The sequence below is a fragment of the Mus musculus genome, chromosome 9 (assembly GCF_000001635.26).
Source record: "Mus musculus strain C57BL/6J chromosome 9, GRCm38.p6 C57BL/6J".
Lineage (NCBI taxonomy): Eukaryota > Metazoa > Chordata > Mammalia > Rodentia > Muridae > Mus > Mus musculus.
Genome location: NC_000075.6, coordinates 70,405,789 through 70,428,403, shown reverse-complemented (window position 1 = coordinate 70,428,403; position 22,615 = coordinate 70,405,789). Strand labels below are relative to the sequence as shown.

At 44.7% G+C, this 22,615-nt stretch overlaps 2 protein-coding genes across 21 annotated transcripts in view; both read left to right on the top strand.

The window, feature by feature from the left end:
* Rnf111 (ring finger 111) overlaps nt 1-2,980 on the top strand; it is a 78,417-nt gene extending 75,437 nt beyond the window's left edge. For 13 of the 20 annotated variants that reach the window (XM_030244747.1, XM_006511582.3, XM_030244746.1 and 10 more), the window contains one exon: nt 1,297-2,980. In XM_030244747.1, coding sequence (XP_030100607.1) covers nt 1,297-1,414 — 118 coding nt within the window. In that variant the 3' untranslated portion in view covers nt 1,415-2,980. The remainder of the gene's footprint in view (nt 1-1,296) is intronic. The other 7 variants (XM_030244750.1, XM_030244749.1, XM_006511581.4 and 4 more) reach the window with 2 other exon arrangements.
* A 3,869-nt stretch (nt 2,981-6,849) lies between these two features.
* Ccnb2 (cyclin B2) lies at nt 6,850-20,715 on the top strand. Its single transcript, NM_007630.2, has 9 exons — nt 6,850-6,987; nt 9,275-9,403; nt 9,497-9,610; nt 15,132-15,302; nt 15,404-15,562; nt 17,513-17,749; nt 18,143-18,283; nt 19,014-19,124; nt 20,375-20,715. The coding sequence occupies exons 1-9, from the start codon at nt 6,964-6,966 to the stop codon at nt 20,483-20,485; spliced, it is 1,197 nt and encodes a 398-aa protein (NP_031656.2). The 5' UTR covers nt 6,850-6,963; the 3' UTR covers nt 20,486-20,715.
* Nucleotides 20,716-22,615: the final 1,900 nt, after the last annotated feature.

The following is a 22,615-nucleotide window of genomic DNA, read 5'->3' as shown; positions in this document are numbered from 1 at the left end:
AGAAGAGAGCATTGGATCCCCAAAACTGGGTGCTGGGAATCTAATTGTGCCCCTCTGGAAGAGCTGCTGACATTCTCTTAATTGTTGAACCATCTCTGCAGCCTCTGTGTGTGTGTGTGTGTGTGTGTGTGTGTGTGTGTGTGTGTGTGTTTTAAACACAGTCTTTCTGGTGAAGGCATGTAGTTGTTAAGTCAGTCTCTTTGTGGTGTTACTGGGAGTGTCCAAGAAGGAAGAGAGCAGTTGAAGTTATTATTTGTGACACATGTTAGGCTATTAGGATATGAATAGCAACTCTTAATAGTAAGTAGAAAGTTTCATTCTACTTTTAAGTTTAGATTTAGTGTTACTTGGTCATGTCTGTCAGCTTATTTTTCAGTTTCTAATGGCAGTTTGGCATGATATTCTGAAGTGAACATCTCCTGTTAGCCCACCTTATAAAGTAGTAGCATTTTGCTAAGTGGGTATTCCAATTGCCCTATGAAAACACTATTCCTTACCTTGGGAATGCTGTTCCGCCTAATGTCTAAAGAGTTTGAGGATTGATTAATGGTGCAGTGACCTTTAATTCCTACAGCAAAGGCAAGTAAATGACTATGTATTTCAAAGAATCTTCACAAGCATCATAATGATTTGATAGCTAAAAGTGTTTGCAGCATCATACAACAGGGAGTTTTCATCTCCAGGACATTGGCCACTCAACTACAAGACAAAACTAGAGTGAGATTGCCAATGCTGCTTGACCTGACACTTTTCAGGAGTTTTATATTGTTTGCTTTCATAGACATGCCAGTTATTTATCTTGGTAACTCATACATTATATTGTCCAAAATGCCAGTTTTATAATGAGTAATTCTTAGAGAAGGTGTGTGCATGCATATAAGCACCACAGTACACATGTTGAGGTCAGAGGACAACCTTGGTTCCTACCTTCTGCCTCCTTTGAAAGAGGATCTCTGTTTTTGTTCATTATTGTATGCATCAGGCTAGCTAGCTACCCAGCTTCTGGGGAACTTGTCTCCATTCCTTATCCTTATAGGGGGCATCCTGGACTGCAGGTGTGCCGAGCCATTGCATGCTGTTTTTCATGTGGGTTCTGAGGATCTGAGGTCAGGTTGTCAGGCTTGTCCAGCAATTACTTTGCGCACTGAGCCATCCTGCCAGTCCTAGTCTTTCTAACAGAAAGATGCTTAGTAACTTCGTAACACTATTAAATTACTGGGTGTAACATGTATTTGCAAATTAGTACCCCATAGAATTATGAAATTAATTTTTGCTTTTTGTTTTCTTCAACAATAGGCGCCTTCCATGTATGCACCTTTTCCACCAAGTGTGTGTTGATCAGTGGCTGATCACCAATAAGAAGTGCCCCATATGCAGAGTGGACATCGAGGCCCAGCTGCCAAGTGAAAGTTGACATTGTGTTTCAGAACTCTTGGTGTCCCTCTCATTCCTATCCTTCCTGGTACTGCAGTCAACCAAAGATGGCATGACTTACCTGCGCAGATCTGGAAGCCTTGAACTCGGAGTGCTGACTCTGCTACATGGTACAGCTACCGCTAGACCTACAACTTATGTACACAGTTGATTTTGATGTATTTATAAAAGCTTTTTTTTTCCCTAGATTTGACATTACTTCCTGTATCATTTTACTGTATTTTTGCATGATTCCTTGTATTGCATTTCTTTGCACATATTATGGGCTTGTGACCCTAAACTTGCAGGCAAGATTAGCTGCTTTAGTAAGTAGTATTTTGTGGTCTTTTTTTTGTTTTTTGGGTTTTTTTGTTTTTGTTTTTGTTTTGTTTTTGTTTTTTGTTTTTTACATAGTACCTTGAAAATTATGAATTTTTTATCCATTACTAACCTTTAATTTAATCAATCATGTACTTTAGTTTAATGTATAAAGATTTTCTAGGAAATGATATTGTGTATTAAGACATTCCTTAATTAAATTAGGACAAAATGGCTGCTGTATATTTACAATATGGAATTCTGAGTTAAGTACCGCCCTTCATACTGGGAACAGAATGTATGTAACCCATGTCAATCAGATGCAGGTGGTACCCACACGACCAGAGTGATCAATAGGAATTTTCTTGGTGTTCCTTTCTTCCAGCACAGTGCAAGATAGAGTTGCTGTTGATGCCATATGTTTAGACTGCTGTTCTGACCCTATTTATCTTTCTCTCTGCCATTTGGAACTTTATTCCCTAACCCAGGTTTTGCTGCTGTGAAACAGCGTTGATGAACACTAAATATTAATCTGAGATAGCTGGATTGTATATACTTGCAGATTTAAAAATATAGGGAAATTGAAAAAGACATGTAGAATTTTGTTAGGTCTTCTGCTAAGCACGAATAAGATATCTGCTTACATTAATTTTTATAAAGTCATTCAGTCAGAATTTAGGATTCAGTCATTGGCAGGTATCTATGCATTCGTAGAACTTCTAAGGGTCCCAGGATCACTTTTAAGGGATTTTTTTTTTATAGTTTAAATAAAGTCAGCTGAATCTACATGTCTCTTGTTTTATTTCTCTCTAAACTTGAAAACAGTAAATCTGCAGATACTGTGAGGCACAGATTATATTGTCAAGCTACTGTTGCTATGGTTATAGACACCCACTTCAGACATTACCAAGAGTCGATCACTGACTTAAAAATTTTAATTTCTATAGTTAAGATTTACAACATAATATAGAGTGAAAGTTAACATACTAACATTTCTCCTTTGGAGGAAGTTTTAATCCACTTCAGGATGCATATTAGCAAGATACTTTCATATACAGGATAGCCTAATTTTATTTGTTTAAATATGCTTAATATGCCCAAGATTGCAAATGCATCCAGTCAGTAATACCACTGTCTGTATGTGGAAGACATGTTCCCATGGATCATATGTGAAGATGTCAATAAGCTTGCATTAAGCCACCTGCTTTGTAAGTGGATTGATTAATAAATAACTTATATTTCTATTGTCTTTGTGTTTCATAATTAGTGTTTATAAAATGGTTTACATTGGACACTTTGGAGTTCAAATAATATCCACCTGATTGATATTTGCATATTCTGGTGCTTATATTCATTCAGTTTTGCCTTTTATATTAGTAAATATTATGGTACATTAATTTCATTATCAACATGGTATGGATGCAGATGGAGGGTGGATATAGTTAAAAGTATACTTGTGCGCTAGCCTGATATTAAGACATTTCTAAACTACAGGGGTTCTGAGATCCTTGCCCAACACTTCAAAAAGGTACCTTTGGGCAAAGGTACCTTTGGTTACCAGTCTACATTATAGAAGATCAGGAAAGAGTAGATGGGCAGTGTCTGCTGTCTCCCTGGGGAAAAGCCACCAAGAAAACTGTGATGCATACAGGACTGCCTGCCGTTAGAGCCTGAGTCTGTCCAAGAGGTTGAGAATAAAAGGTGAAAGCTAGGGTTGTGTGTGGAGAGATGACTCAGTGGCTTGAGTTCAATTCTCAGCACCTGTATCAGATAGTTTCCAAGCTCCAGAAGGATCTGACACCTCTGGCCTCTGTGGGTACCTGCACTTATGTATCCATAACCCCCTACCTTGCCCCCAGCACACGCACATACATATGTTTTTAAAGATGAAGAGAGTTCCATGCTATGAGGTCCTACTGGTGTTTTTTCAGAATATACGAATTCTCTCACATACGAGGTTTAGATAATAAGCCCTTGACCTATTTTATAATTGGTATTGCTTTATATATGTTTGTTTTACTCTTATTTTTGTGAGATAGGGTCTCATGATGTAAGCCCTGGCTTTGAATTCATTATGTAGACTAGGCTGGCCTCAATTTCAGAAGAGCTACACCTGCCCTCTGCCTCTCAAGTGCTGGAGTTTCCTACTACACCACCCACAAAGACACACAGTACTAAAAATAAATCTTAAAAAGAGAATATAAATTATTGCTTTAATTCCTAAAAGTTTGGCCTTTCAAAGCAACTGCAGTATCATGAGGTGCTGCTAGCATTTCTGCTGCAACTTTGTTCAAGCAACTAGTCACTAAATGGGCATTTTCAAGAGCTTTAGCTTCCTTCTGTCCTGTAGTCAGATTCTACTCCGTGTGTGTTTTGCTTCTCACTTTATAATCACAGCAGCAGTATGTATAGACAAGTCAGTATGTATGTCAGTCGCTGCTAGATGGTGAGAATTTATGCCCTGTATTCTAAAGTTACATTTTGTGTGGGTGGTGATGTATGTGCATATAGAGGCTGTAAGTCACCATTGTGCACCCTTCTCCATTGCTCCCTGTTTGCCAGGGACATGCCAGTTTGTCTGCCTAGTGTTTTAAAAGTAGGTTTCTTGCCAAGACGTTGCTTTGGACATACTGTCTTTGTAGGTAAACATTCTCTCTGACTGGAGTCAGAACTCTTCAAGATTCCCTGTTGCATCTGATTCATGCTTCCATATTGTATAAACATACCCTTCAAGACTCTATCAAATGGCAAAACATCTGGAGATGGTAAATGCACTCCACTTTTCCATTGAAAGCATGTACCAAGACACCATTGAGAATTCAGATTGTTAAAGGGATCACATATCCCAACCACTATAGTATTTTGTGGCCCCATGAGAAGACAAAAACATACTAACCAGCAATGAAAGACTTACTGTAGGTCACAGAAGTGCCCTCAATGTGTCAGTGTTTTGTGACAACCACCACAAAACTTGGTTTCAAGTACTTTTATTTGCTCACAGATGCTCAATTTGGGTAATGCTAATGGAATCTAGCTCATCTTTCACTGTGGTCTTCCTGTGGCTACATTCAGCTTGGGAGTGCTACTGGAATAGTCTGTCTAGCATGCTTGATTTAGACGTCTGACACTTTCAATTGCATGGTGAGAACAGCTGATGGTTCACTGGGTCTTTTCACTGTCATCTATTTAGCAAGGGATAGCTAGACTTTACACAGTGGGTCAGTGATCCAGGGACTGCTAGGCCACCTTAGAGACTATCAAGGGTAGCTAAAATGAGTGGGCATGGAAGAAGAATCCCAAACCAATACAATTTGGCCATTTTAGATTCAGCACAGGGGCTAGCCATGCAGCTCATGGTAGACTCCCTTGGCCTCAGGAAGCCCTGGGTTCTGACAGTGCAATATACTAGTTGTAGTGCAGCTTGTAATCCCACTCAGGAGGTAGAGGCAGGAGGATTAGAAATTCAAGGTCGGGCTGGAGAGATGGCTCAGGGGTTAAGAGCACTGATTCCTTTTCCAGAGGTCCTCAGTTCAATTCCCAGCAACCACCTGGTGGCTTACAATCATTTGTAATGGAATCTAATGTCTGTCTGGTGTGTCTGATGACAGTACTCATATTACATAAAATAAATAAATCTTTTTTTAAAGTATTAAAAAAAAATTCAAGGTCATCCTCAACTACATAGAAAGCTGTAAACCGGCCTAGAACACATGCGACCATGTTGTGAAGTCCATTCACCACAGTAACCTGAAGTACAGCCAATGGCTTTGTTAAAGTTAAAGTTCAGTTAGAGAATAGGTCTGAGTTGCCAAATTGGTGCTGAAATCATGAGTTTAAGAGGTCCTCCTGCCATTTCTGAGTTCAAGGCCAGCCTGGTCTACAGAGTGAGTTCCAGGACTGCCAGGGCTATACAAAGAAACCCTGTCTCAGGAAAAAAAAAAATCCTCCTGCCTTAGCCTCCCAAGTAACTGGAATTATTACAAGCATGTGCTAATAGTACAAACTGCAGAGCACATTTTCTTCCCCAATCCAAACCAAAGCTTCCCAAGAAAGAGAAAGCTATGCGTAACCTCTGTGATTGTAAGGATGATGGACCAAGAGTCAGCAGCCACAGAACTTTCATTTCCTTTAGCAGGTACTTGAGAGAACTTAATGGGATATAAATAGTTATTTCTGCTCCTTTGGTTTCCAATATCCATGTGTAATTTAGGTCGAGGGGTAGTACTGCCACCTTGTCTTTTCAGGTGGGAGTGTTGGACAACACTGGTTCTTCCTTTAGACTCAGATTGGAAATGTCAGATTTGGGCGAAGGGGGAGGGAGCATTTATTATTTCCCAATAGAAGGGACTTGAACAAGACTGATGGGGTAGCCTGATCTCAAGTCGTTCTGCTGGCACTGCACCATTTTCTGTGTTGTTACCTAGTCTTTTCCCCAGGGTAATATTCTGGTTTTGTTTTTTGTTTTTGTTTTTGTTTTCTGTCTTGTCTCTCACTGTTCACAACTTGGGATACTCATTATTTTTCTTTTGAAATCTTGTGCACATCACACCGTCATTTGACAAATAGTTTCTGAGTTCTACTGTATTGTGCTGGAAGTCACACAAATCACGTCTAGTTTGAATTATGACTCTGCTGGGGATCTGTTTTAGGAAGACCACATACAGTACACATCCGAGTCACAATCATCTTGTAGCCCTGAACGACCTGGAGACGATGGCTTCATTTGCCAGACCATTCCAATCCAAATTCCCAGGTAGACGTTTCCGGAAGAGGAAGTAAGGTCAGAAGTAGCATTTCCAGGAAGTTCTCTGGAACCCACTTCTACCTAACCCAGAACAAACTTTTAAAGACATATGTCCTTAGGTGATGGCTCCCCACTCCTACCCCTAAAATTAAGACAATCTTTTCCAGTAGGAGGAAAAATTATTTTATTTAATATCAGGGACTAGAATTTGAAAATAAGACTGTAGACAAGGAAACAACAAAGCCTGGTGGCCTCGCTGGTTGCTATGACAAGCAAATACAAGCCAGCCAATCAACGTGCAGAAAGGCCTTCCAGTCTAGCCAATGGGTTGCGCGCGCCCTGCGTGCGTCTACCCAATAGTGCGTCAGCGGCGCGGTATTTGAATCGCGGACCGGGCGGTGGACGCGGAGCGGCGGGGCCCTGACCCTCCCAACGGTGTCGCAGACCGGAGTGGCTGTGCCTCGTCCGCACTTGCCAGGGCGGCCCTCATGGCGCTGCTCCGACGCCCGACGGTGAGTGCGCCGGGGCTACGGTGCCCTGTCCTGCCGGGTAGCCCGGGAGGCTGCCGGAGAGGCCCTGGCAGAGCTAAAGCGGTCCAGAGGCCCGGCCTGGGGTCTTCATTCCTGTTACCACTCAGGGCTGTGCTGCGCTGGGGATGAGGACCGGGAGGAACCGGGAAGCCGCCCAGTGCCATTTCTCTACTTTTCACATTTTTCAGTTTGCTTCGTGTGAGCTTCCCATTCGCGTCTTCATACTGCCTTCCTGGCCAAGGTCATTAAAGTGTGGTTTTGTCCTCTTAAAAAAAAAAAAAAACAGAAATAACAAAATGAAAACAAATACCCACCTAAGTGCTGGGCGGTGGTGGTGCACGCCTTTAATCCCAGCACTTGGGAGGCAGAGGCAGGCGGATTTCTGAGTTCGAGGCCAGCCTGGTCTACAGAGTGAGTTCCAGGACAGCCAGGGCTATTCAAAGAAACCCTGTCTCGAAAAAAGCAAAAAACAAAAAACAAAAACACCCAAGTGTAAGAGGAAACGTACAAAACTTGGATCCTAGGATGGCAGACAGTTGGGCAAAAGGCCAAATTCCTTTAATTACCTTTTTGAGAATGAAAGTATTACTGACTTTTAGGCTTTAATTGTACTAGGGTCGGTCTACTTTAGTTGAAAACAAGAGGGCCCCCGACACAGCTGCTGCCATTGTCCTGGCTAGTTAAAAGCCTCCAATTCCTCTTCCCAGTGAATTCAGGGGTACCCCTCATTACCAGGCTTTAACTCATAAGAAATTGAACTTTCAAACTCATTTTGAATTTAGCCGTGGGAAGCTAGCAGTAAAGACCGAACAGCTTAGATTTGGGGATCAGAATCCTAAACAATGAGGAACATACAGTCAGGGTTCATGTCTTGTAGCTCTAACTGCCACTAACAAGTTAATTTTTGTCTAATTTGTTCTTTCAAATTATTTAACAGTTAAAGTCTTGTGTAGGGATGGGGTACAGTTTATCTGGTCTATCCTACACAGGTCATCTTAAAAAAAAACAAAAAAACCCCAACCTTTGGAGAGGTTTTTTTGTTTGTTTTGTAGGATTAGTTCCCCCCCTCCCCCAACACTCAGAAAGTTAAATATTTTTTTCTCATGGAATACTTGTTATTGTACCACACTGTAAACTTTGGGGTATGAATAGCAAGCCTTGTTTCTTAACTGTATTCAAGATGAAGGCAATTAATTTCAAGTAACACTATTTTTTTTTTTTTTCGTTTTCATTCAAGTCTGACTCTCCCAATACTTGAGAGGTAAAATGACTTCCCCATCCTGTTGTCATTGGGAATGTCCTTAATTTGAGTCTATGCTATAGGAAGCTGTTTCTGAAGGGCTTTCCTTGGAAGTGCTATTTCTTATTCTTTGGTTGGCGTTATAACCCAAGCTGGTGTGAAGTCTGAAACATGGAGTTTTAAACAGCTGGGCTATCATTAACTATTGGTATCAAAGCTCTTTATCATTGCAGCTATACTGTGTGAATGGAAGTTTCTAAGAGAACCGACAGGGATCTCTTAACAGCAGACGCAGGTTACTTATAAGAAGTAATCATTTAGGTGGGAGGCTTTGGTGTCGCTTGAAAACTGCTTGAATATGCAAAACAATTTATAAGATCAGTAAAAAGATCTTTGTTTTATTGGTAAGGCAGTGGGTGTTTGCCTAATGGAGAGTGATATTTCAAATAGCATTTTTAGATTTCTTTAAATGTACCTTTTCCCATAAAAAATAATTAAATTTAAAGACAAAAACCAAAACCTAACTCTGCAAGTTTGAGGCCAGCCTGGTCTCCAGAGCGACTTCCAGGATAGCCTTGTCTCCAGAATGAGTTCCAGGACAGCCAGGGCTATAGAGAAACCCTGTCTTGAAAAACCAAACAAATTAAGCTTTTGTTTGAAGTGCATAAATAGAGTACATCATGTGTGCAGTCCGTTCATGGGCCAGAAGAGTATGTCAGATCCCCTGGAATGGAGCTACAGTTTGTAAGCTGCCATGTGAATACTGGGAATTGAACCCAGTCCACAGCACGACAAGCCAGGAGAAGCTAATGCTCTTAACTGCTGAGAGCCATCTCCAGTTCTACCTTCTCCTTTTAAAATAGATGTCAGCATATTCACCTTACCAGGGTAGCTCTGACTTTTGAGTATTTGACATTATGTAGGTAGGTGTTTTTCATTTTTTTCTGTATTTAATGGCTTTTTTTTTTGTTTGTTTGTTTGTTTGCTTGCTTGTTGTCGGTGTGGTCTTTTTGTATGTTTTGTTTTAAGGTGTCCAGTGATTTGAAGAATATTGACACAGAAGTTATTCCTAAAGCCAAGAGCCATGTGACTATCCGGCGGGCAGTTTTAGAAGAAATTGGAAATAAAGTTAGAAACAGAACCACTCAGGTGGCGAAGGTAACAAGGACAAGATGGCATGTGTGGAGGGCCACACTGTACAGGGGCTACGCTGGTCATCCTGCACTGCTCACTGGTCATCTTCCTTTATAGAAACCTCAGAACACCAAAGTACCAGCTCTGCCCACCAAAGTGACAAATGTCAACAAGCAGCCGAAACCCACAGCCTCTGTGAAACCAGTGCAGATGGAGGCGCTAGCTCCCAAGGTAGGAGGTCCTGACTTCACCGCATGCAATCAAAGCCTTTCCTTTCCATCTCATGTGTATGGGTGATTTGTCTGCATATATGTCTGAGCGCTGGGTTTGAGACCGGTGCCCTATTGGGGGAAAAAAAGAAGGCATCAGATCCCCTGTAACTGAAGTTACAGATGGTTGCAAGCTGACACATGGATGCTAAGGAACCAACCTGGATCTCTGCAAGAGCAGCCAGTGCTCTTAACCACCGAGTCATCTCCCCAGTCCCCAACTTGGTGATGCCTCAATTCCACATTAATGGTGGTCTCTAGGACTGAGTAGCTCAGCTGGAGTTAGAGTCCCGAGCTAAAGGACTTGGTGGCTTACCCGTTTCTCATAGGTTCAAGTGTATACATGCTCTCCTACATAATTACTATGAGATAGATATTTCTGGGTGCCAAGATATAGTAATAAGCACCTCCTGCCATCTCTGTCTTTGTCTCTGTCTCCCCCTCCCTCCCTCCCTCCCTCCCTCCCTCTCTGTGTGCACATTTGGAGGTCAAAAGGACAACATTCCAGAGTTGTTTTTCTCCTTTCTCCATGTGGGTCCCAGGGTTTAGGTGGTGGCAGCAAGTGTTTTAGTCACTGAACCATCTCACAGGACTGTTGTCCCCTCTCCCACACACACCTGTTCAGGCTGACCTCAAACTTAGAGCAGTCTCCTTGCTTCAGCCTCCCAAGTGCTGGTATTATAGGCATGTGTCACCATTATGCCTGACCAATTACTATTACATATATGACAGAAATAATCTGAAATGGGAGTTCCATTCGATATGTTTAATGAGATACTGTGTACCCATAAATATGAATTGAATTAGTACAGCATTTAAAGATGTCAAAATGTTTGGAAAATTAAGTAACAAAATCAGATCATAGCACGTATATATACTGTATAAAGTCAGATTTGCTCTTCAATATCTGCATTTATATAAAATTTTAATCACAATTTTATTTTTAAATGTTTGCTTTCATTTAAAAATTTCAGGCTTGCTGGGCAGTGGTGGTGCACAACTTTAATCCCAGCACTTGGAAGGCAGAGTCAGGTAGATCTCTGAGTTTGATGGTCTACTGAGTGAGTTCCAGGACAGCCAGGGCTACACAGAGAAACCCTGTCTCAGAAAATATTCAGGCTCCTTAGGCAAGGAATGTAGCTCAATTAGTAGAGGGTTTGCCTAGCATACATGAAGTCCTATGTTCAGTGCCCAACACTGCATGAACCAGTCATGGTGGTACCTATCTGTAATCCTACCAGGAGTATCATAGTTCAAGGTCATCCTTGGCTACATAACGAGTTCAAGGCCAGCCCAGGATATGTGGCTCCCCCCCCCCCCCCCGACTATTACATAAAACTGAATCAAAGAAAAAAGGCATCTGTCTATCCATCAAGATGGGCAGTAGCTCAGCTGTAGAAACTGAGCTTAGCATGTAAGAGGCCCGGGCTTCAATCCCCAACATTGAAAAGTAAGAGTGTTATATAAGAGAAGAAATAGAATTCTTCCTATGACCTTAGTGCTCCCCTATTTCTGGTCTCCTCTACTCCATGGCTGACTGCTTTTTCTCTATTTTCTAACAAAACTGAGACCACAAAACATGGGCCTAAGAGCTCAGTCCATATAAATGACCTAGAGGCTGGAGAGATGACTCAGTGGTTGAGAACATGTCGTCGTTGTCTTCTTCCTCCTCCTCCTCCTCTTCTTCTTCCTCTTCCTCCTCTTCTTCATTGTCCTCCTCCTCCTTTTTTTTTTTTTTTTTTTTTTTTGGTTTTCGAGACAGGGTTTCTCTGTATAGTCCTGGCTGATCCTGGAATTCACTCTGTAGACCAGGCTGGCCTCGAACTCAGAAATCCGCCTGCCTCTGCCTCCTGAGTGCTGGGATTAAAGTCGTGCGCCACTACCACTTCTTCTTTTAAAAAAAAAAAAAAAAGATTTATTTGTTTTATGTATGAGTACACTGTTGCTCTCTTCAGACACCAGAAGAAGGCATCAAATCCCATTACAGATGGTTGTGGGCCAACATGTGGTTGCTGGGAATTGAACTCAGGACCTCTGGTAGAGCAGCCAGTGCTCTTATCTGCTAAGCCATCTCTCCAGCCCATGCTACTCTTACAGAGGACTTACAGAGGAGTTTGCTTCGTAGTACTCCTGTTGGGTGGCTCACATAACTTCAGCTTCCAGGGATTCAACCAGTGCCCTCTTGTGGCCTCTGTGGGCACCTGCACCAATGTGCAGAACAGTCGTCATTAAAGTCCCACCGGGATGTATGCACTGGCTGCTGTGACTTTAGAGGTCACCAAGGATTAAGGTGCAGTTAGTTACTTCAGCTTAGACACTGATTGCAGAATCATAGTAGCCCAGGGACCATCAAGTCTTCGGTGTAGGTAGAAGAGCCCCCACTCTGGCTGCAGTGCCCCCTTCCTGCCTAGTATTATTTGCAGGCTCTGTTGCCACTGTACAGACAGTTGCTGTAATTATGCACCCGTCAGTGGATCATAGGAGTTCTAGGAACTTCCTAGAGAGCTGTCGATCCATATGTCCATGGAGGCGGATATTCCCAGAATCCTAGCTGTGCAAACCTTCTTGCTGTGTGGACAAGGCAGCTGCTTCTCAAATGGCTGAGACTTAATTCCGGCATTCACAGTAGTTATACATAGCATTTTGTGGGGGACCTAGTGGCTTTCCCCCCCCTGAGTTACAAAGCCTGGTAAACACTGAATAGTTTGAGGGAAGAAGGGCATTTGCTTTGCACTGGGCAAACAAGTAGGGCCCAGGCAGACCAGGAAGCTAGGGGTCTGGTTGGGATTTCACTCCATCCATAGCATCACAGAAACAGCGTGTGGGAGCATAGATCCCAAAACTGAGAAGGCAGGGATGGAGGATCAGTTCAAGTTCAACCTGAGATAGATAAGACCCTGTCTTAAGAGAAAGAGATTGTGAGTGTGTGTGTGTGTGTGTGTGTGTGTGTGTGTGAGAAAGAGAGAGAGAGGGAGAGAGAGAGATCTCGAGAGTGAGTGAGTGAGTTGAGGGGGCGAGAAGGAGAGGGGTAGAGGGGCTAACTAGCTACAAGTGAAAGAAAAATAAGTACAGTGCTCTCAGTTTTTTTTTTTTAAATAAAAGGAGTAAACTCTCCAGAAACAACCATAAAACATGAAACAGAGTAAGCTAAGCCTCCTTGTTGCTGCCTCTGGGTATCAAGGGCTGTATTCCTAACCTAATCACAGTAAGTAGGGCTTGAGCTGCCCCATGCTCAAGTGACCAAGTTCATCTGTGGGGAGTCAGAATAGTTCTTCCTGGAGCCTCCCCCTGCAGCACTTTTCTACCCTAAGTCTTGTGGATTGCTGAGCATGGTGGTCCAGCCAGGACAGCCTGGTGCTGCACAGCAGACACTGTGAAGAGAAAGAACACTGAACTGTGAGTGCACCTTCTGACACTGCTGTCTAGAGTTCAGCGACGCTACTCACCCCACCCGGCCCTCCACATCCTCAGCTTCTGATTGGACTTTTCAGTTGTCCCTGACAACCAATAGGCTTCCTCCTTAGTCTAATGTGAAGGTTTTAATCGGCATACTACCATCATCAAAAAAGAATTATTTTATTTTATTTATTTTTTTGAAATAGGTTTTCTCTGTGTAGCTGTCTAGAATTTGCTTGGTGGACCAGGTTGGTGTAGAATCAGATCCACCTGCCTCTCCTCCCGAGCGCACCACTATTCCTGCCTTTTCATTTCTAAGGGCACATGTTGAGTTGCTAATCCTAACTATTGTGTTTAAGCTTTGTGTTTATGATATTTTTTTAATTATTTTTAGAGATTTATTTATTTATATTTTATGTATATGAGTGCACTGTAGCTGTCTTCAGACACACCAGAAGAGGGCATCAGCTCTCATTACAGATGGTTGTGAGCCACCATGTGGTTGCTGGGATTTGAACTCAGGACCTTTGGAAGAGCAGTCAGTGCTCTTACCCGCTGAGCCATCTTGCCAGCCCTATTTTTTATTTTTTAACTGATAAATGACACTCCCAAGGAGCCAAGTGACCTTTTGAAATACACACACACACACTCAGTATAATGTGCAAATGAAGGTTAAACATTTATCTCCTTCCCTTTACCTTTGGAAAGATGTGCAGCATGTTGTCAGGTTGTATTCAGGAAAGGGCGACTGGCAGGGTCTCTGTGGCAAGAAGCAGAATCCTTCAGCTTCCAGGCTGGGTTAGCTGTAGGGCAGAAAGGGACTGGAATTCTTCCTTTCTGTTTGCAGTTGGCCATTGCTGAAGTTAAGTGCTGAGTCAGTAGGGGAGTAAGGTCTGCGCTGGGTTGGTGCTGGGAGGGCAGGAATCTAGAAAAGCAAGACGCTTTAGCTCTTGGAGCCAAAGTTCCTTAGTTTCAGGAATTGTCAGTGCTCAACTAAAGTGGAGAAGCTTTCCTGTGTGGTGTGGCCTTGACTAGCAGCATGGTTGCCCTTCGTTGTTGCCCTGCCGTGCCACAGCACACCTCTTGACAGCTCCCACCCTGCCCATCCCTCTGTACTCTCAGCCTCCAGATCACAGGAGCAAGGTGACGCAGCACCTGTCATCATCTTGTTACACGGTTACCACTACAGTTTGGAGTCAGGCTCCCACTGTGTAGCATAAGCTGGCCTGGAACTTACTGTGTGCCCAGGCTGACCTAAGTAAGCATTGCTCCTCATGGCACCTCACCCAGGTTCACTTAGTTAACCTCTGCAGTAGACACTACACAGAGAGAGCGCACAGTGGGCCCACGGTACTTAGGGCAATGTGCAAACAGTAACAGAATTCACTTAAGTTGTGGTTTTGTTTTACTTTTTTGTTATCTCTGAGTCATGTTCTCACTCTAGCCCAGGTTAACCTAGGACTCTCCACCTTAGGCTGGACTCCAGCTCCTAGCTCTCCTTCCACCTCAGCCTCCTCCGTGCTGCTACTGCAGGCGAGTTAGCACACCCAGCTTTTAAACCTATGGATGGCATTAGCTGTGAGCCAGGTTTGTGTTTTATTCCCTTAATATGTACTCTGTATGATCTAGAAATCCTGTTAGGATTTTGAAATTCTTTTCAAATAATGGTTTATTTATACTTCACTACGAAATATTTATTTGAGCTGTACAACTTTTTGATTTGTTCGAGTTTTATAAATAACCACCCTGTCAGCTAAGTCTTTGCATCCTCCTGCTTTGTTCTCAGACTGGACTGTGCTCTTGTGCTTCCTGCTTGCCAGGGCCTTAATTCAGAAGGAAGTAGTGGAATACATACAGCATGATGGTAGGAGAGGTTGTAGCCAGGGAGCTGTCGATGCCAGTGTTACAGTCATTGCTGAGTACCTACTGTGTGAGAGCTAATATAAGTGTGAACAGAGATAGCTGACTAAATACACAGAAGCTTACCAGGACACACAAAAGCCATATGCCATGTAAACGCCATGCAGGGTGCCAGGAACAGGGTCCCCAGTGGGGCAGTGACTCATGTCTTCCACTTACTGGTGTAGGATCGTCCTCCCGCCCCTGAGGATGTCTCCATGAAGGAAGAGAGCCTCTGCCAAGCTTTCTCTGATGCTCTGCTCTGCAAGATCGAGGACATAGATAACGAGGACAGGGAGAACCCTCAGCTCTGCAGTGACTACGTGAAGGACATCTACCAGTACCTCAGGCAGCTTGAGGTAGCTGGGCCTTTCTGTTTGGGATGCACAAGCAATGTGGACTTTACAGGGATGTGCGGGGAGAGATGCCAACTTGTTAAACTTTTAAATTCTACCAACAGGTTTTACAGTCCATTAATCCACACTTCTTAGATGGAAGAGATATAAATGGACGTATGCGTGCCATCCTGGTGGACTGGCTGGTCCAAGTCCATTCCAAGTTTCGGCTTCTGCAGGAAACTCTGTACATGTGCATTGCCATCATGGACCGGTTCCTGCAGGTGAGTGCAGCTGCAGGGGCGAGGTACTGGCAGCCCTGTGAACATGGCCTTGATGCTTCTCCGTGGAAAGCTGAGGTGTCAGGCCTCTGATGTCACTGACCAACTCTGAGCACTCCTGTTAGCCCAGGAGCAAAGGCTCTGGGACACACATGCGCAGTGTCCTTTCCTGAAGTTCTTGAGACCAGAATTTTTTTTTTTAATTTGATTTGATTTGCACATGGAAGTATCTTGAGGATAGACTTTGAGTCTAGTCCTGAGGTCATGCATATATACCTTATACTACCAGCCTAAAGGTAGTCTAATGTACTAATTTTAGTATGCTTTGACTACAGCTTGCATATAAAGACAGGTATTGAATTTTTTACACAGGGGTATCATGTCAACATTCAAAACACTTTGGATTTTGGAGCATTTTGGGTTTAGGGGTTTTGGTTTATGAATGAGTGGTCACTGGGTCCTGCACAGCGGCAGTCATTTATTATGGGAAGTATACCATTGCATGGCACAGAAGTCAGCCAGAGTCGCTGGTGTTATAGCCCTGCTGCCTACACCATTTTCAACATCTGAGGCTCTTCAGTGTCAGCGTTCCCTTCTCTTAGAATGAGCTGAGTGAGAGAATCTTGGCTACTACTCAGTGTGGCATCAAATCGCCATAGAGATGAAGGGGGGCTCTTCTTCTAGAAGCAGCAGAGCAGGGACCCATGTGTGGGGCAGACTGAGACTCTAGGGGCCGGGAGGAGGAATGTCTGGAGTGCTGCCTCTGAGCTGTTTCTCAGCAGTGAATGCACCAGCTGTGAGTGGGCACCAGAGGCTTCAGGTGCAGTCTTTTACTTCCCGGCTAGTGGCGGTGGAGCCCCACAGCTTTGAGCCTGTGAGGCAAGCAACCCTAACTCTGCCCCCAACCCTCTGATGCCGCAGCAAACAGTCAGGGTGTCATCTGCGTCAGCCCCCTTGCAGACTGGACTGATGTAAAAGTCAATGAAATAGGGTTAGGTCAAGTACGATATGGTGACAGTTATCACGTATATTAATGGCTGTGAGGTACTTCCAGATACTTAACCAATAGATTGTATGGTTCTCAGTACACACACTGGGAAGGAAACTGAGTAATATTTTGTGTAGATTTCCAGTAATGAAAAAAGAAGCAAGAAGAGCAAAGTCCCAGTTAAAGAGAACTTGAAATAACCCGTGCTTTCTTTTTGTATGTTTGGAGCACAGGCGTACCATAGCACACAGGCAGAGGTAAGACGACTTCTGCCGTGTGCGTTTCAGGGACTAGCCTCGGGTCTTCAGGCTTAGCAGCATTAGCCACTGAGCTGCTCTCTGCTCCTCACCTCGTTGGAAGAAATGTCATTCACTTGGTGCGTGTGCAGCACTGGAGGGAGGCAAGAGGCCAGCTTTTGAGAGTTGGTTCCCTCTTCCCACCGTGAGACTCAGAGCTTGAGCTCAGGGCCAAGCCCGTGCTGCTGAGCTGTCTCACCAGCCCTGGGCTAGGAAGTTTACAGCACATACTTAAACGCTGTAGTGCACCCCAACTCTGGAGCACTGATGCGTGTCTTCTCTACCTGAGGAGGGTCTTCAAGGTAGGTGACGGACGAGCTGCTCTTTAGTTTGCACTTTTGCAGTGATCTGTATACAGTGTATACCACACTGAGGACAGGGCAAGACCACTGTGGACACTTGGGACCATTACTTAAAGCTCTAGGGTCAGGTCATCTGTTGTATAAATGACCTTTTCAGGATTTGGGGGAGGACCCAATGACATAGTGTTGGAATCTCATCACTGTGCCCAGCATGGTTACTGAATGACAGTGGCGTGCTCTGTGATGGCTCTTACAGCCACATTCAGGTCTCCTGTGTCCTGCAAGGGCCTGGCCTCTTCACGCCGTCCCCCCTGGGCCTCAGTGGAATCCGAGTCAGTGGTGACTGGATGTGTTTGTTTCTCGTTAGGCTCAGCTGGTCTGCCGGAAGAAACTGCAGCTGGTCGGGATCACAGCTCTGCTCCTGGCTTCCAAATATGAGGAGATGTTTTCTCCAAATATCGAAGACTTTGTTTATATCACAGATAATGCTTACACCAGTTCCCAAATCCGAGAAATGGAGACTCTGATTTTGAAAGAGTTGAAATTTGAGTTGGGCCGACCTTTGCCACTTCACTTCTTAAGGCGAGCCTCAAAAGCCGGAGAGGTGAGTCCCACCATCTCTGGGAAGTTGACTGTGCTCAGTCTTAGCCCAAACTAGAAGCCAGTGGTTTGCAACCTGTGGGTTGCAAGCCCTTTGGGAGTCAAACAAGTGTTGCATATAGATATTGCATTAGATATCCTGCATATCAGATATTTACAATTCATAATAGTAGTGAAATTACAGTTATGAAGTAGTAAAAAAATACTGTTCTCGTTGGGGGTCAGCGCACCATGAGGAGCTGTAGTGAAGTGTCACAGTATTAAGAAGGTTGAGACCCGCTGCTCTAAGAGAAAGCTTCTTTAGAGAGCTTTGATACTTAATTCACTGGGTTCTTGAGAGAGGTGGGAGTTAAGTGGGTCAAGTTCACAACCCTCACAGTGTGCTGCATTCTCCTAGGTGGATGTTGAACAGCACACTTTAGCCAAGTACCTGATGGAGCTGACGCTCGTCGACTATGACATGGTGCACTACCATCCTTCTCAGGTGGCAGCCGCTGCCTCTTGCCTGTCTCAGAAGGTGCTGGGCCAAGGAAAATGGGTGAGTAGGAGAAGAAGGCTGCACTGGGAGCCCTTGTGATATGAACTCAGGTTCCTCTGCTTGCAAGGCTCGTACTTTACTGAGCTGTCCCCTCAGCCCACACAGCTACTTCTCTACTCTGAATTTTTCCTTGTGTATGGCTGGACCCATCTGTCTGTGAGGCAGGTTCCACTCTGAGAAGAGGGTTGGTACTCGAGAGCGAGCATGCATGCGTGCGTGTGTGTTTCCACACTGACTCATTTTCCAGCAAGGGGTGGGAGTATGCTTGTTGCTTGGCTTACCCTCTGGACCCGTGCACACAGCTTTCAAATGTGCATGAGCACTTGGTCTGCTAGAGCTGAGAGCCTCTTCCCACCCTGCGCTAGGCCTGTCTCGGGACAGAGCCATGCTGTATGTGCTGGGGAGGTGGTTAGGAAGGACTGGGATTTTACAAGGTAAAAATTTTACCATGGCTTTAAAAAAAATGTATTTGAGTGTATTGGAGGTTGACCTCAGGCTCTCACACATGCTGGGCTTGTGCGCTGTCACAGCTGCATCTCCAGCTGTCAGTTATTACTTTGATCCAGGATTTCTCTAAGATGCCCTGTTTGGCCTTGACCAGTCAGTCGCTGGGATGTAGGCCTGCACCAGCCCAGCTCCCTCACAGCTCTTACATGGGAGATGTGGTATGTGCTCTCCAGAAGGGAAGGAAGCATTCCTTGGCTCTTCGTGTCTTGGGTTTGTGTTTTAGAATTTGAAGCAGCAGTATTACACAGGCTACATGGAGAGTGAAGTCCTGGAAGTCATGCAGCACATGGCCAAGAACGTTGTGAAAGTCAATGACAACCGTACCAAGTTCATCGTAAGTGCTCCCGTACCAAGTCCCGATCCCGGGAAAGCATTAGATTCTGGGCTGGCTGTGTGTGCACGTGTTGTTCTAGCAAGCATGGCTGTCATAGCAGAGTCTCTAAGGAATGGGATGTACTCATTGGTTCACCTTGACTACCTAAGGTCAGTGTGTGGTCAGCCAGCCCGTGGATTCCCACATCTGCATCAGCATCTTGCGTAGGTCACACTCACTAGTTTGTATGTCACATACTCCATCAACATTCTGATTGGGCACCAGCAAGCCAGGAAGGCTGTTACCCATGGGTCTGGGAAGAGAGCCCCCTCTAGTGGCCTCAAATTCAGCAGCTCTTAAACTCAGCCTTTTTGAAAGGTTCATAGTGAACAAACATGGAGAAGGGAGAAAGAACTGTGGGGGAAATGGGAAGTGTTATTATGCCTGTGGGACATAACAATCAGAATACGCCCAAGTGACAGAGGGCAGAGCACTTGTGACCTCCCTGCATGATCTGCCTGCTGACTCGTAGGTATGGTGTGACTGTGAACCGTGGAGGCACAGAAGCTGGGATTTGGAAAGCACTAGTGGCTGCACACTTTTAATGCCATTTAAAAAAAAAACATGATATAGGTGTTTTGCCTATCACATATCACATACATGCCAGGTGCCTGTAGAGGCCAGAAGAGTGTCTGATTCCATAGGACTGAAGTTATAGGTGGTTGTAGGACACTGGATGCGGGTGCTGAGAATCCAACCCAAGTCCTCTGGAAGAGCCACCAGTGCTCTCCATCTCCCCAGCCCCTCATTTCTAGTCTGTGGCTGCCCTTCCCAGTAGCACATATCAATGACAGAGAGCCTTCATCCCTCTGAGATCCTGTTCTTCAGACCTTGAGACTATATTTCCAGCCGGGCAATGGTGGCGCACGCCTTTAATCCCAGCACTTAGGAGGCAGAGGCAGGCGGATTTCTGAGTTTAATACCAGCCTGGTCTACAGAGTTCCAAGACGGCCAGGGCTATACAGAGAAACCCTGTCTCAACGCCCCCCTCCAACCCTCAAAAAAAGAAACTATATGAAACTATTTCCCCTACTGGCGATGTGACCAGCGGGGTTGGAGGAGACAGCTTGGTGGCTTGGTGCAGGGTGCTGTGAGGGAGAGACCCAGGATTGTGTGTCATCAGACTATCTGGAGATGGCAGTCACAGCCCTTACACTGTGGGGTAGACTAGGTATACTGGAAGCATACTTAACCCCAGCTGGCTTCTGCAGGCTGTCAAGAACAAGTATGCCAGCAGCAGACTCCTGAAGATCAGCACGATCCCTCAGCTGAACTCCAAAATCATCAAAGACCTGGCCTCCCCTCTGCTGGGCAGCCCCTAGACACTGGACTGCCATCCTGCGCTTCTCAGATCCTGTATGTATTTTATTCTAGTTTACATCACAAACCTCTTCTCAAACTCATTTTCTAATTGTGTATTGATGAAAAATAAAGCTATTGATTTTCTTATACTATCCTGTGTATGTTTGTATACTCTACACTGAAGAAATGTAGAATGGCCTACAATAACTCTGCTCTGTATTGAAGGAAAATAAAGCTATTGATCTACTTAAGGTATCCTGTGTATATTTGTATAGTCTACACTGAAGAAACAGTGATTTACCCATGCTTTGGCTTTTGAATGTGTATCAATGGCCAAACAGCTTCCCATCCAGATGAACCTTGGCTAGTGGTCCATGTGTTCCTTTATAGGTCATAGGTGAGTGTCAGCATTCAAGAACAAGCCAACAGAAGAAATAAGCTGTTTTTACCAAAGCCTAACCCAAGATAGTCCCTGGCTAGATTTGGAGTGGACACCTGTATCCACAGTCAGCTGCTTGAGTGCCTGTAAATGGAGGGAGACATCCCCCCCCAAAAAAAAACCCCAAAAACTTAGAACTTTTTCTTTAGGCTCTGCTAACAAGAGGACTCTAAATATAGGTGGGTCACTTCTTCCATGTAAATGCCTCAGGATACTGGGGCCATGCCTCCTGACAGGTTTTTGAGTAGGTGAGGTTCTAATTCTGCTTGAGAAGGCAGCTGAGTTTAGAGGAATCTGGGGTATGAGACTCTGGTCAGGGCTCTCTACTCTCATTCTCTTTGTGCGCATCCAGCCTGACAACAGGATCAGCCAGTACTCGCTGGTCTGTCCCAGGGAATGGCTGCAACCAAGCAGTGCCCACTGCTCAGGCTCCTGCATCTCCTGTTTTCTCCTTTAGTCTTCCTAGGGCCACACTGCCACTTGTCCCTGGCCATAGGGACTCGGGGCCAGGTCCCTTATTAACATCTGTTAATGTTGCCAGTCCTTAAAACACTTGGCTTGCCCTGAGAGCCACTTTCGTGTGAACCACAGCAGCCCTACAAGATGCCAGAAGCCCATTTACCAAGTTTACTGAGCCCATGCAGATGTGCTGGCCACTGCTCTGCCAGAGCTTCCCATGATCTCACACCCAGGGTTAGAGCATTTCCAGTGCTCGGGAACTCATCCAAGGTCACTGAGTTGGAGGCAGGCAGATTTAGAAAAACCAATCAGTGGTCTACTAAGAAGAGCCTAGAGCGAAGATTCATCATGAATAGCTTCTACCAAGTTTAGAATTGGAGTTCTGCCTCATTCTGGGACCTATCTACCTACCAATTTAGATATTCTCCCAGTGTTAGTCATTTGCAGAACTCCCAGAGAAGCAATTCTAATTACTAACCACAACTGGCAAGCAGGATTGGCCCACCCTCACGTTTGCCTCTGGTGCCCATCACATTTCTATCTGGATGAGCAGGCTGGAGGCTTTTGGGGGAGCTTCACACCTGTGATGGGTCCCTGAGTCTAGTGTCACCAACTAAAACAGGTTTACTTACAATTCATGGGTCCTTTAAGACTGGCCAGCAAGGTTTCAGACACTTAATGGACCTGCATTCATGCTGAGGCTACTTGGCAACTGTTCTACCATCTTTCCAAGAGGGACTGACTAATCTCATTTATCTTCGCTACTACAGTTCTCTCTGCAGCCATAAGGCCAAGGCTTCACAGATGTGCAAGTAGCAACTGTAACAGACAGCAATCACAGGGTGGATCTTAACAGGGAGAGGTCCACAGTCATCCCTGGTGTCAGGTGATCTGTTTGGGAGGAAAAGTTTGAATATCTCCAAACTTGAATAGTCCCAAAGGTTGAATATCTCCAAGGACTGTTGTCAACAAGGATAATAGTATCCTCTGACCTCAGGAGATGCCTCTGGCCATGGGAACCAGGTGAGGGACAGACTGTGGGGCGGTATCTGAGGTGGGAAGGCAAGAGGAGGAGCAATGCTACTCACTTTAACTATGGGAAGCCGGAGCCAGGTGGTGGTGGCACACACAGTTAATCCCAGCACTCAGGAGGCTGAAGCAGCTGGCTGAGTTCAGAGCCAGCCTGGTCTACAGAGCGAGTTCCAGGACAGTTCCAGGCAGAGAAACTGTGGGAAGCCAGAACCTAGAATGA

Excerpts from the sequence above, each read along its gene's own strand:
- Ccnb2 (NM_007630.2), top strand. The coding sequence starts at position 6,964 with ATGGCGCTGCTCCGACGCCCGACG. Across the intron at positions 6,988-9,274 it reads CGCTGCTCCGACGCCCGACG|GTGTCCAGTGATTTGAAGAA; the intron begins GTGAGTGCGCCG and ends TTTTGTTTTAAG. Across the intron at positions 18,284-19,013 it reads TGCTGGGCCAAGGAAAATGG|AATTTGAAGCAGCAGTATTA; the intron begins GTGAGTAGGAGA and ends TTTGTGTTTTAG.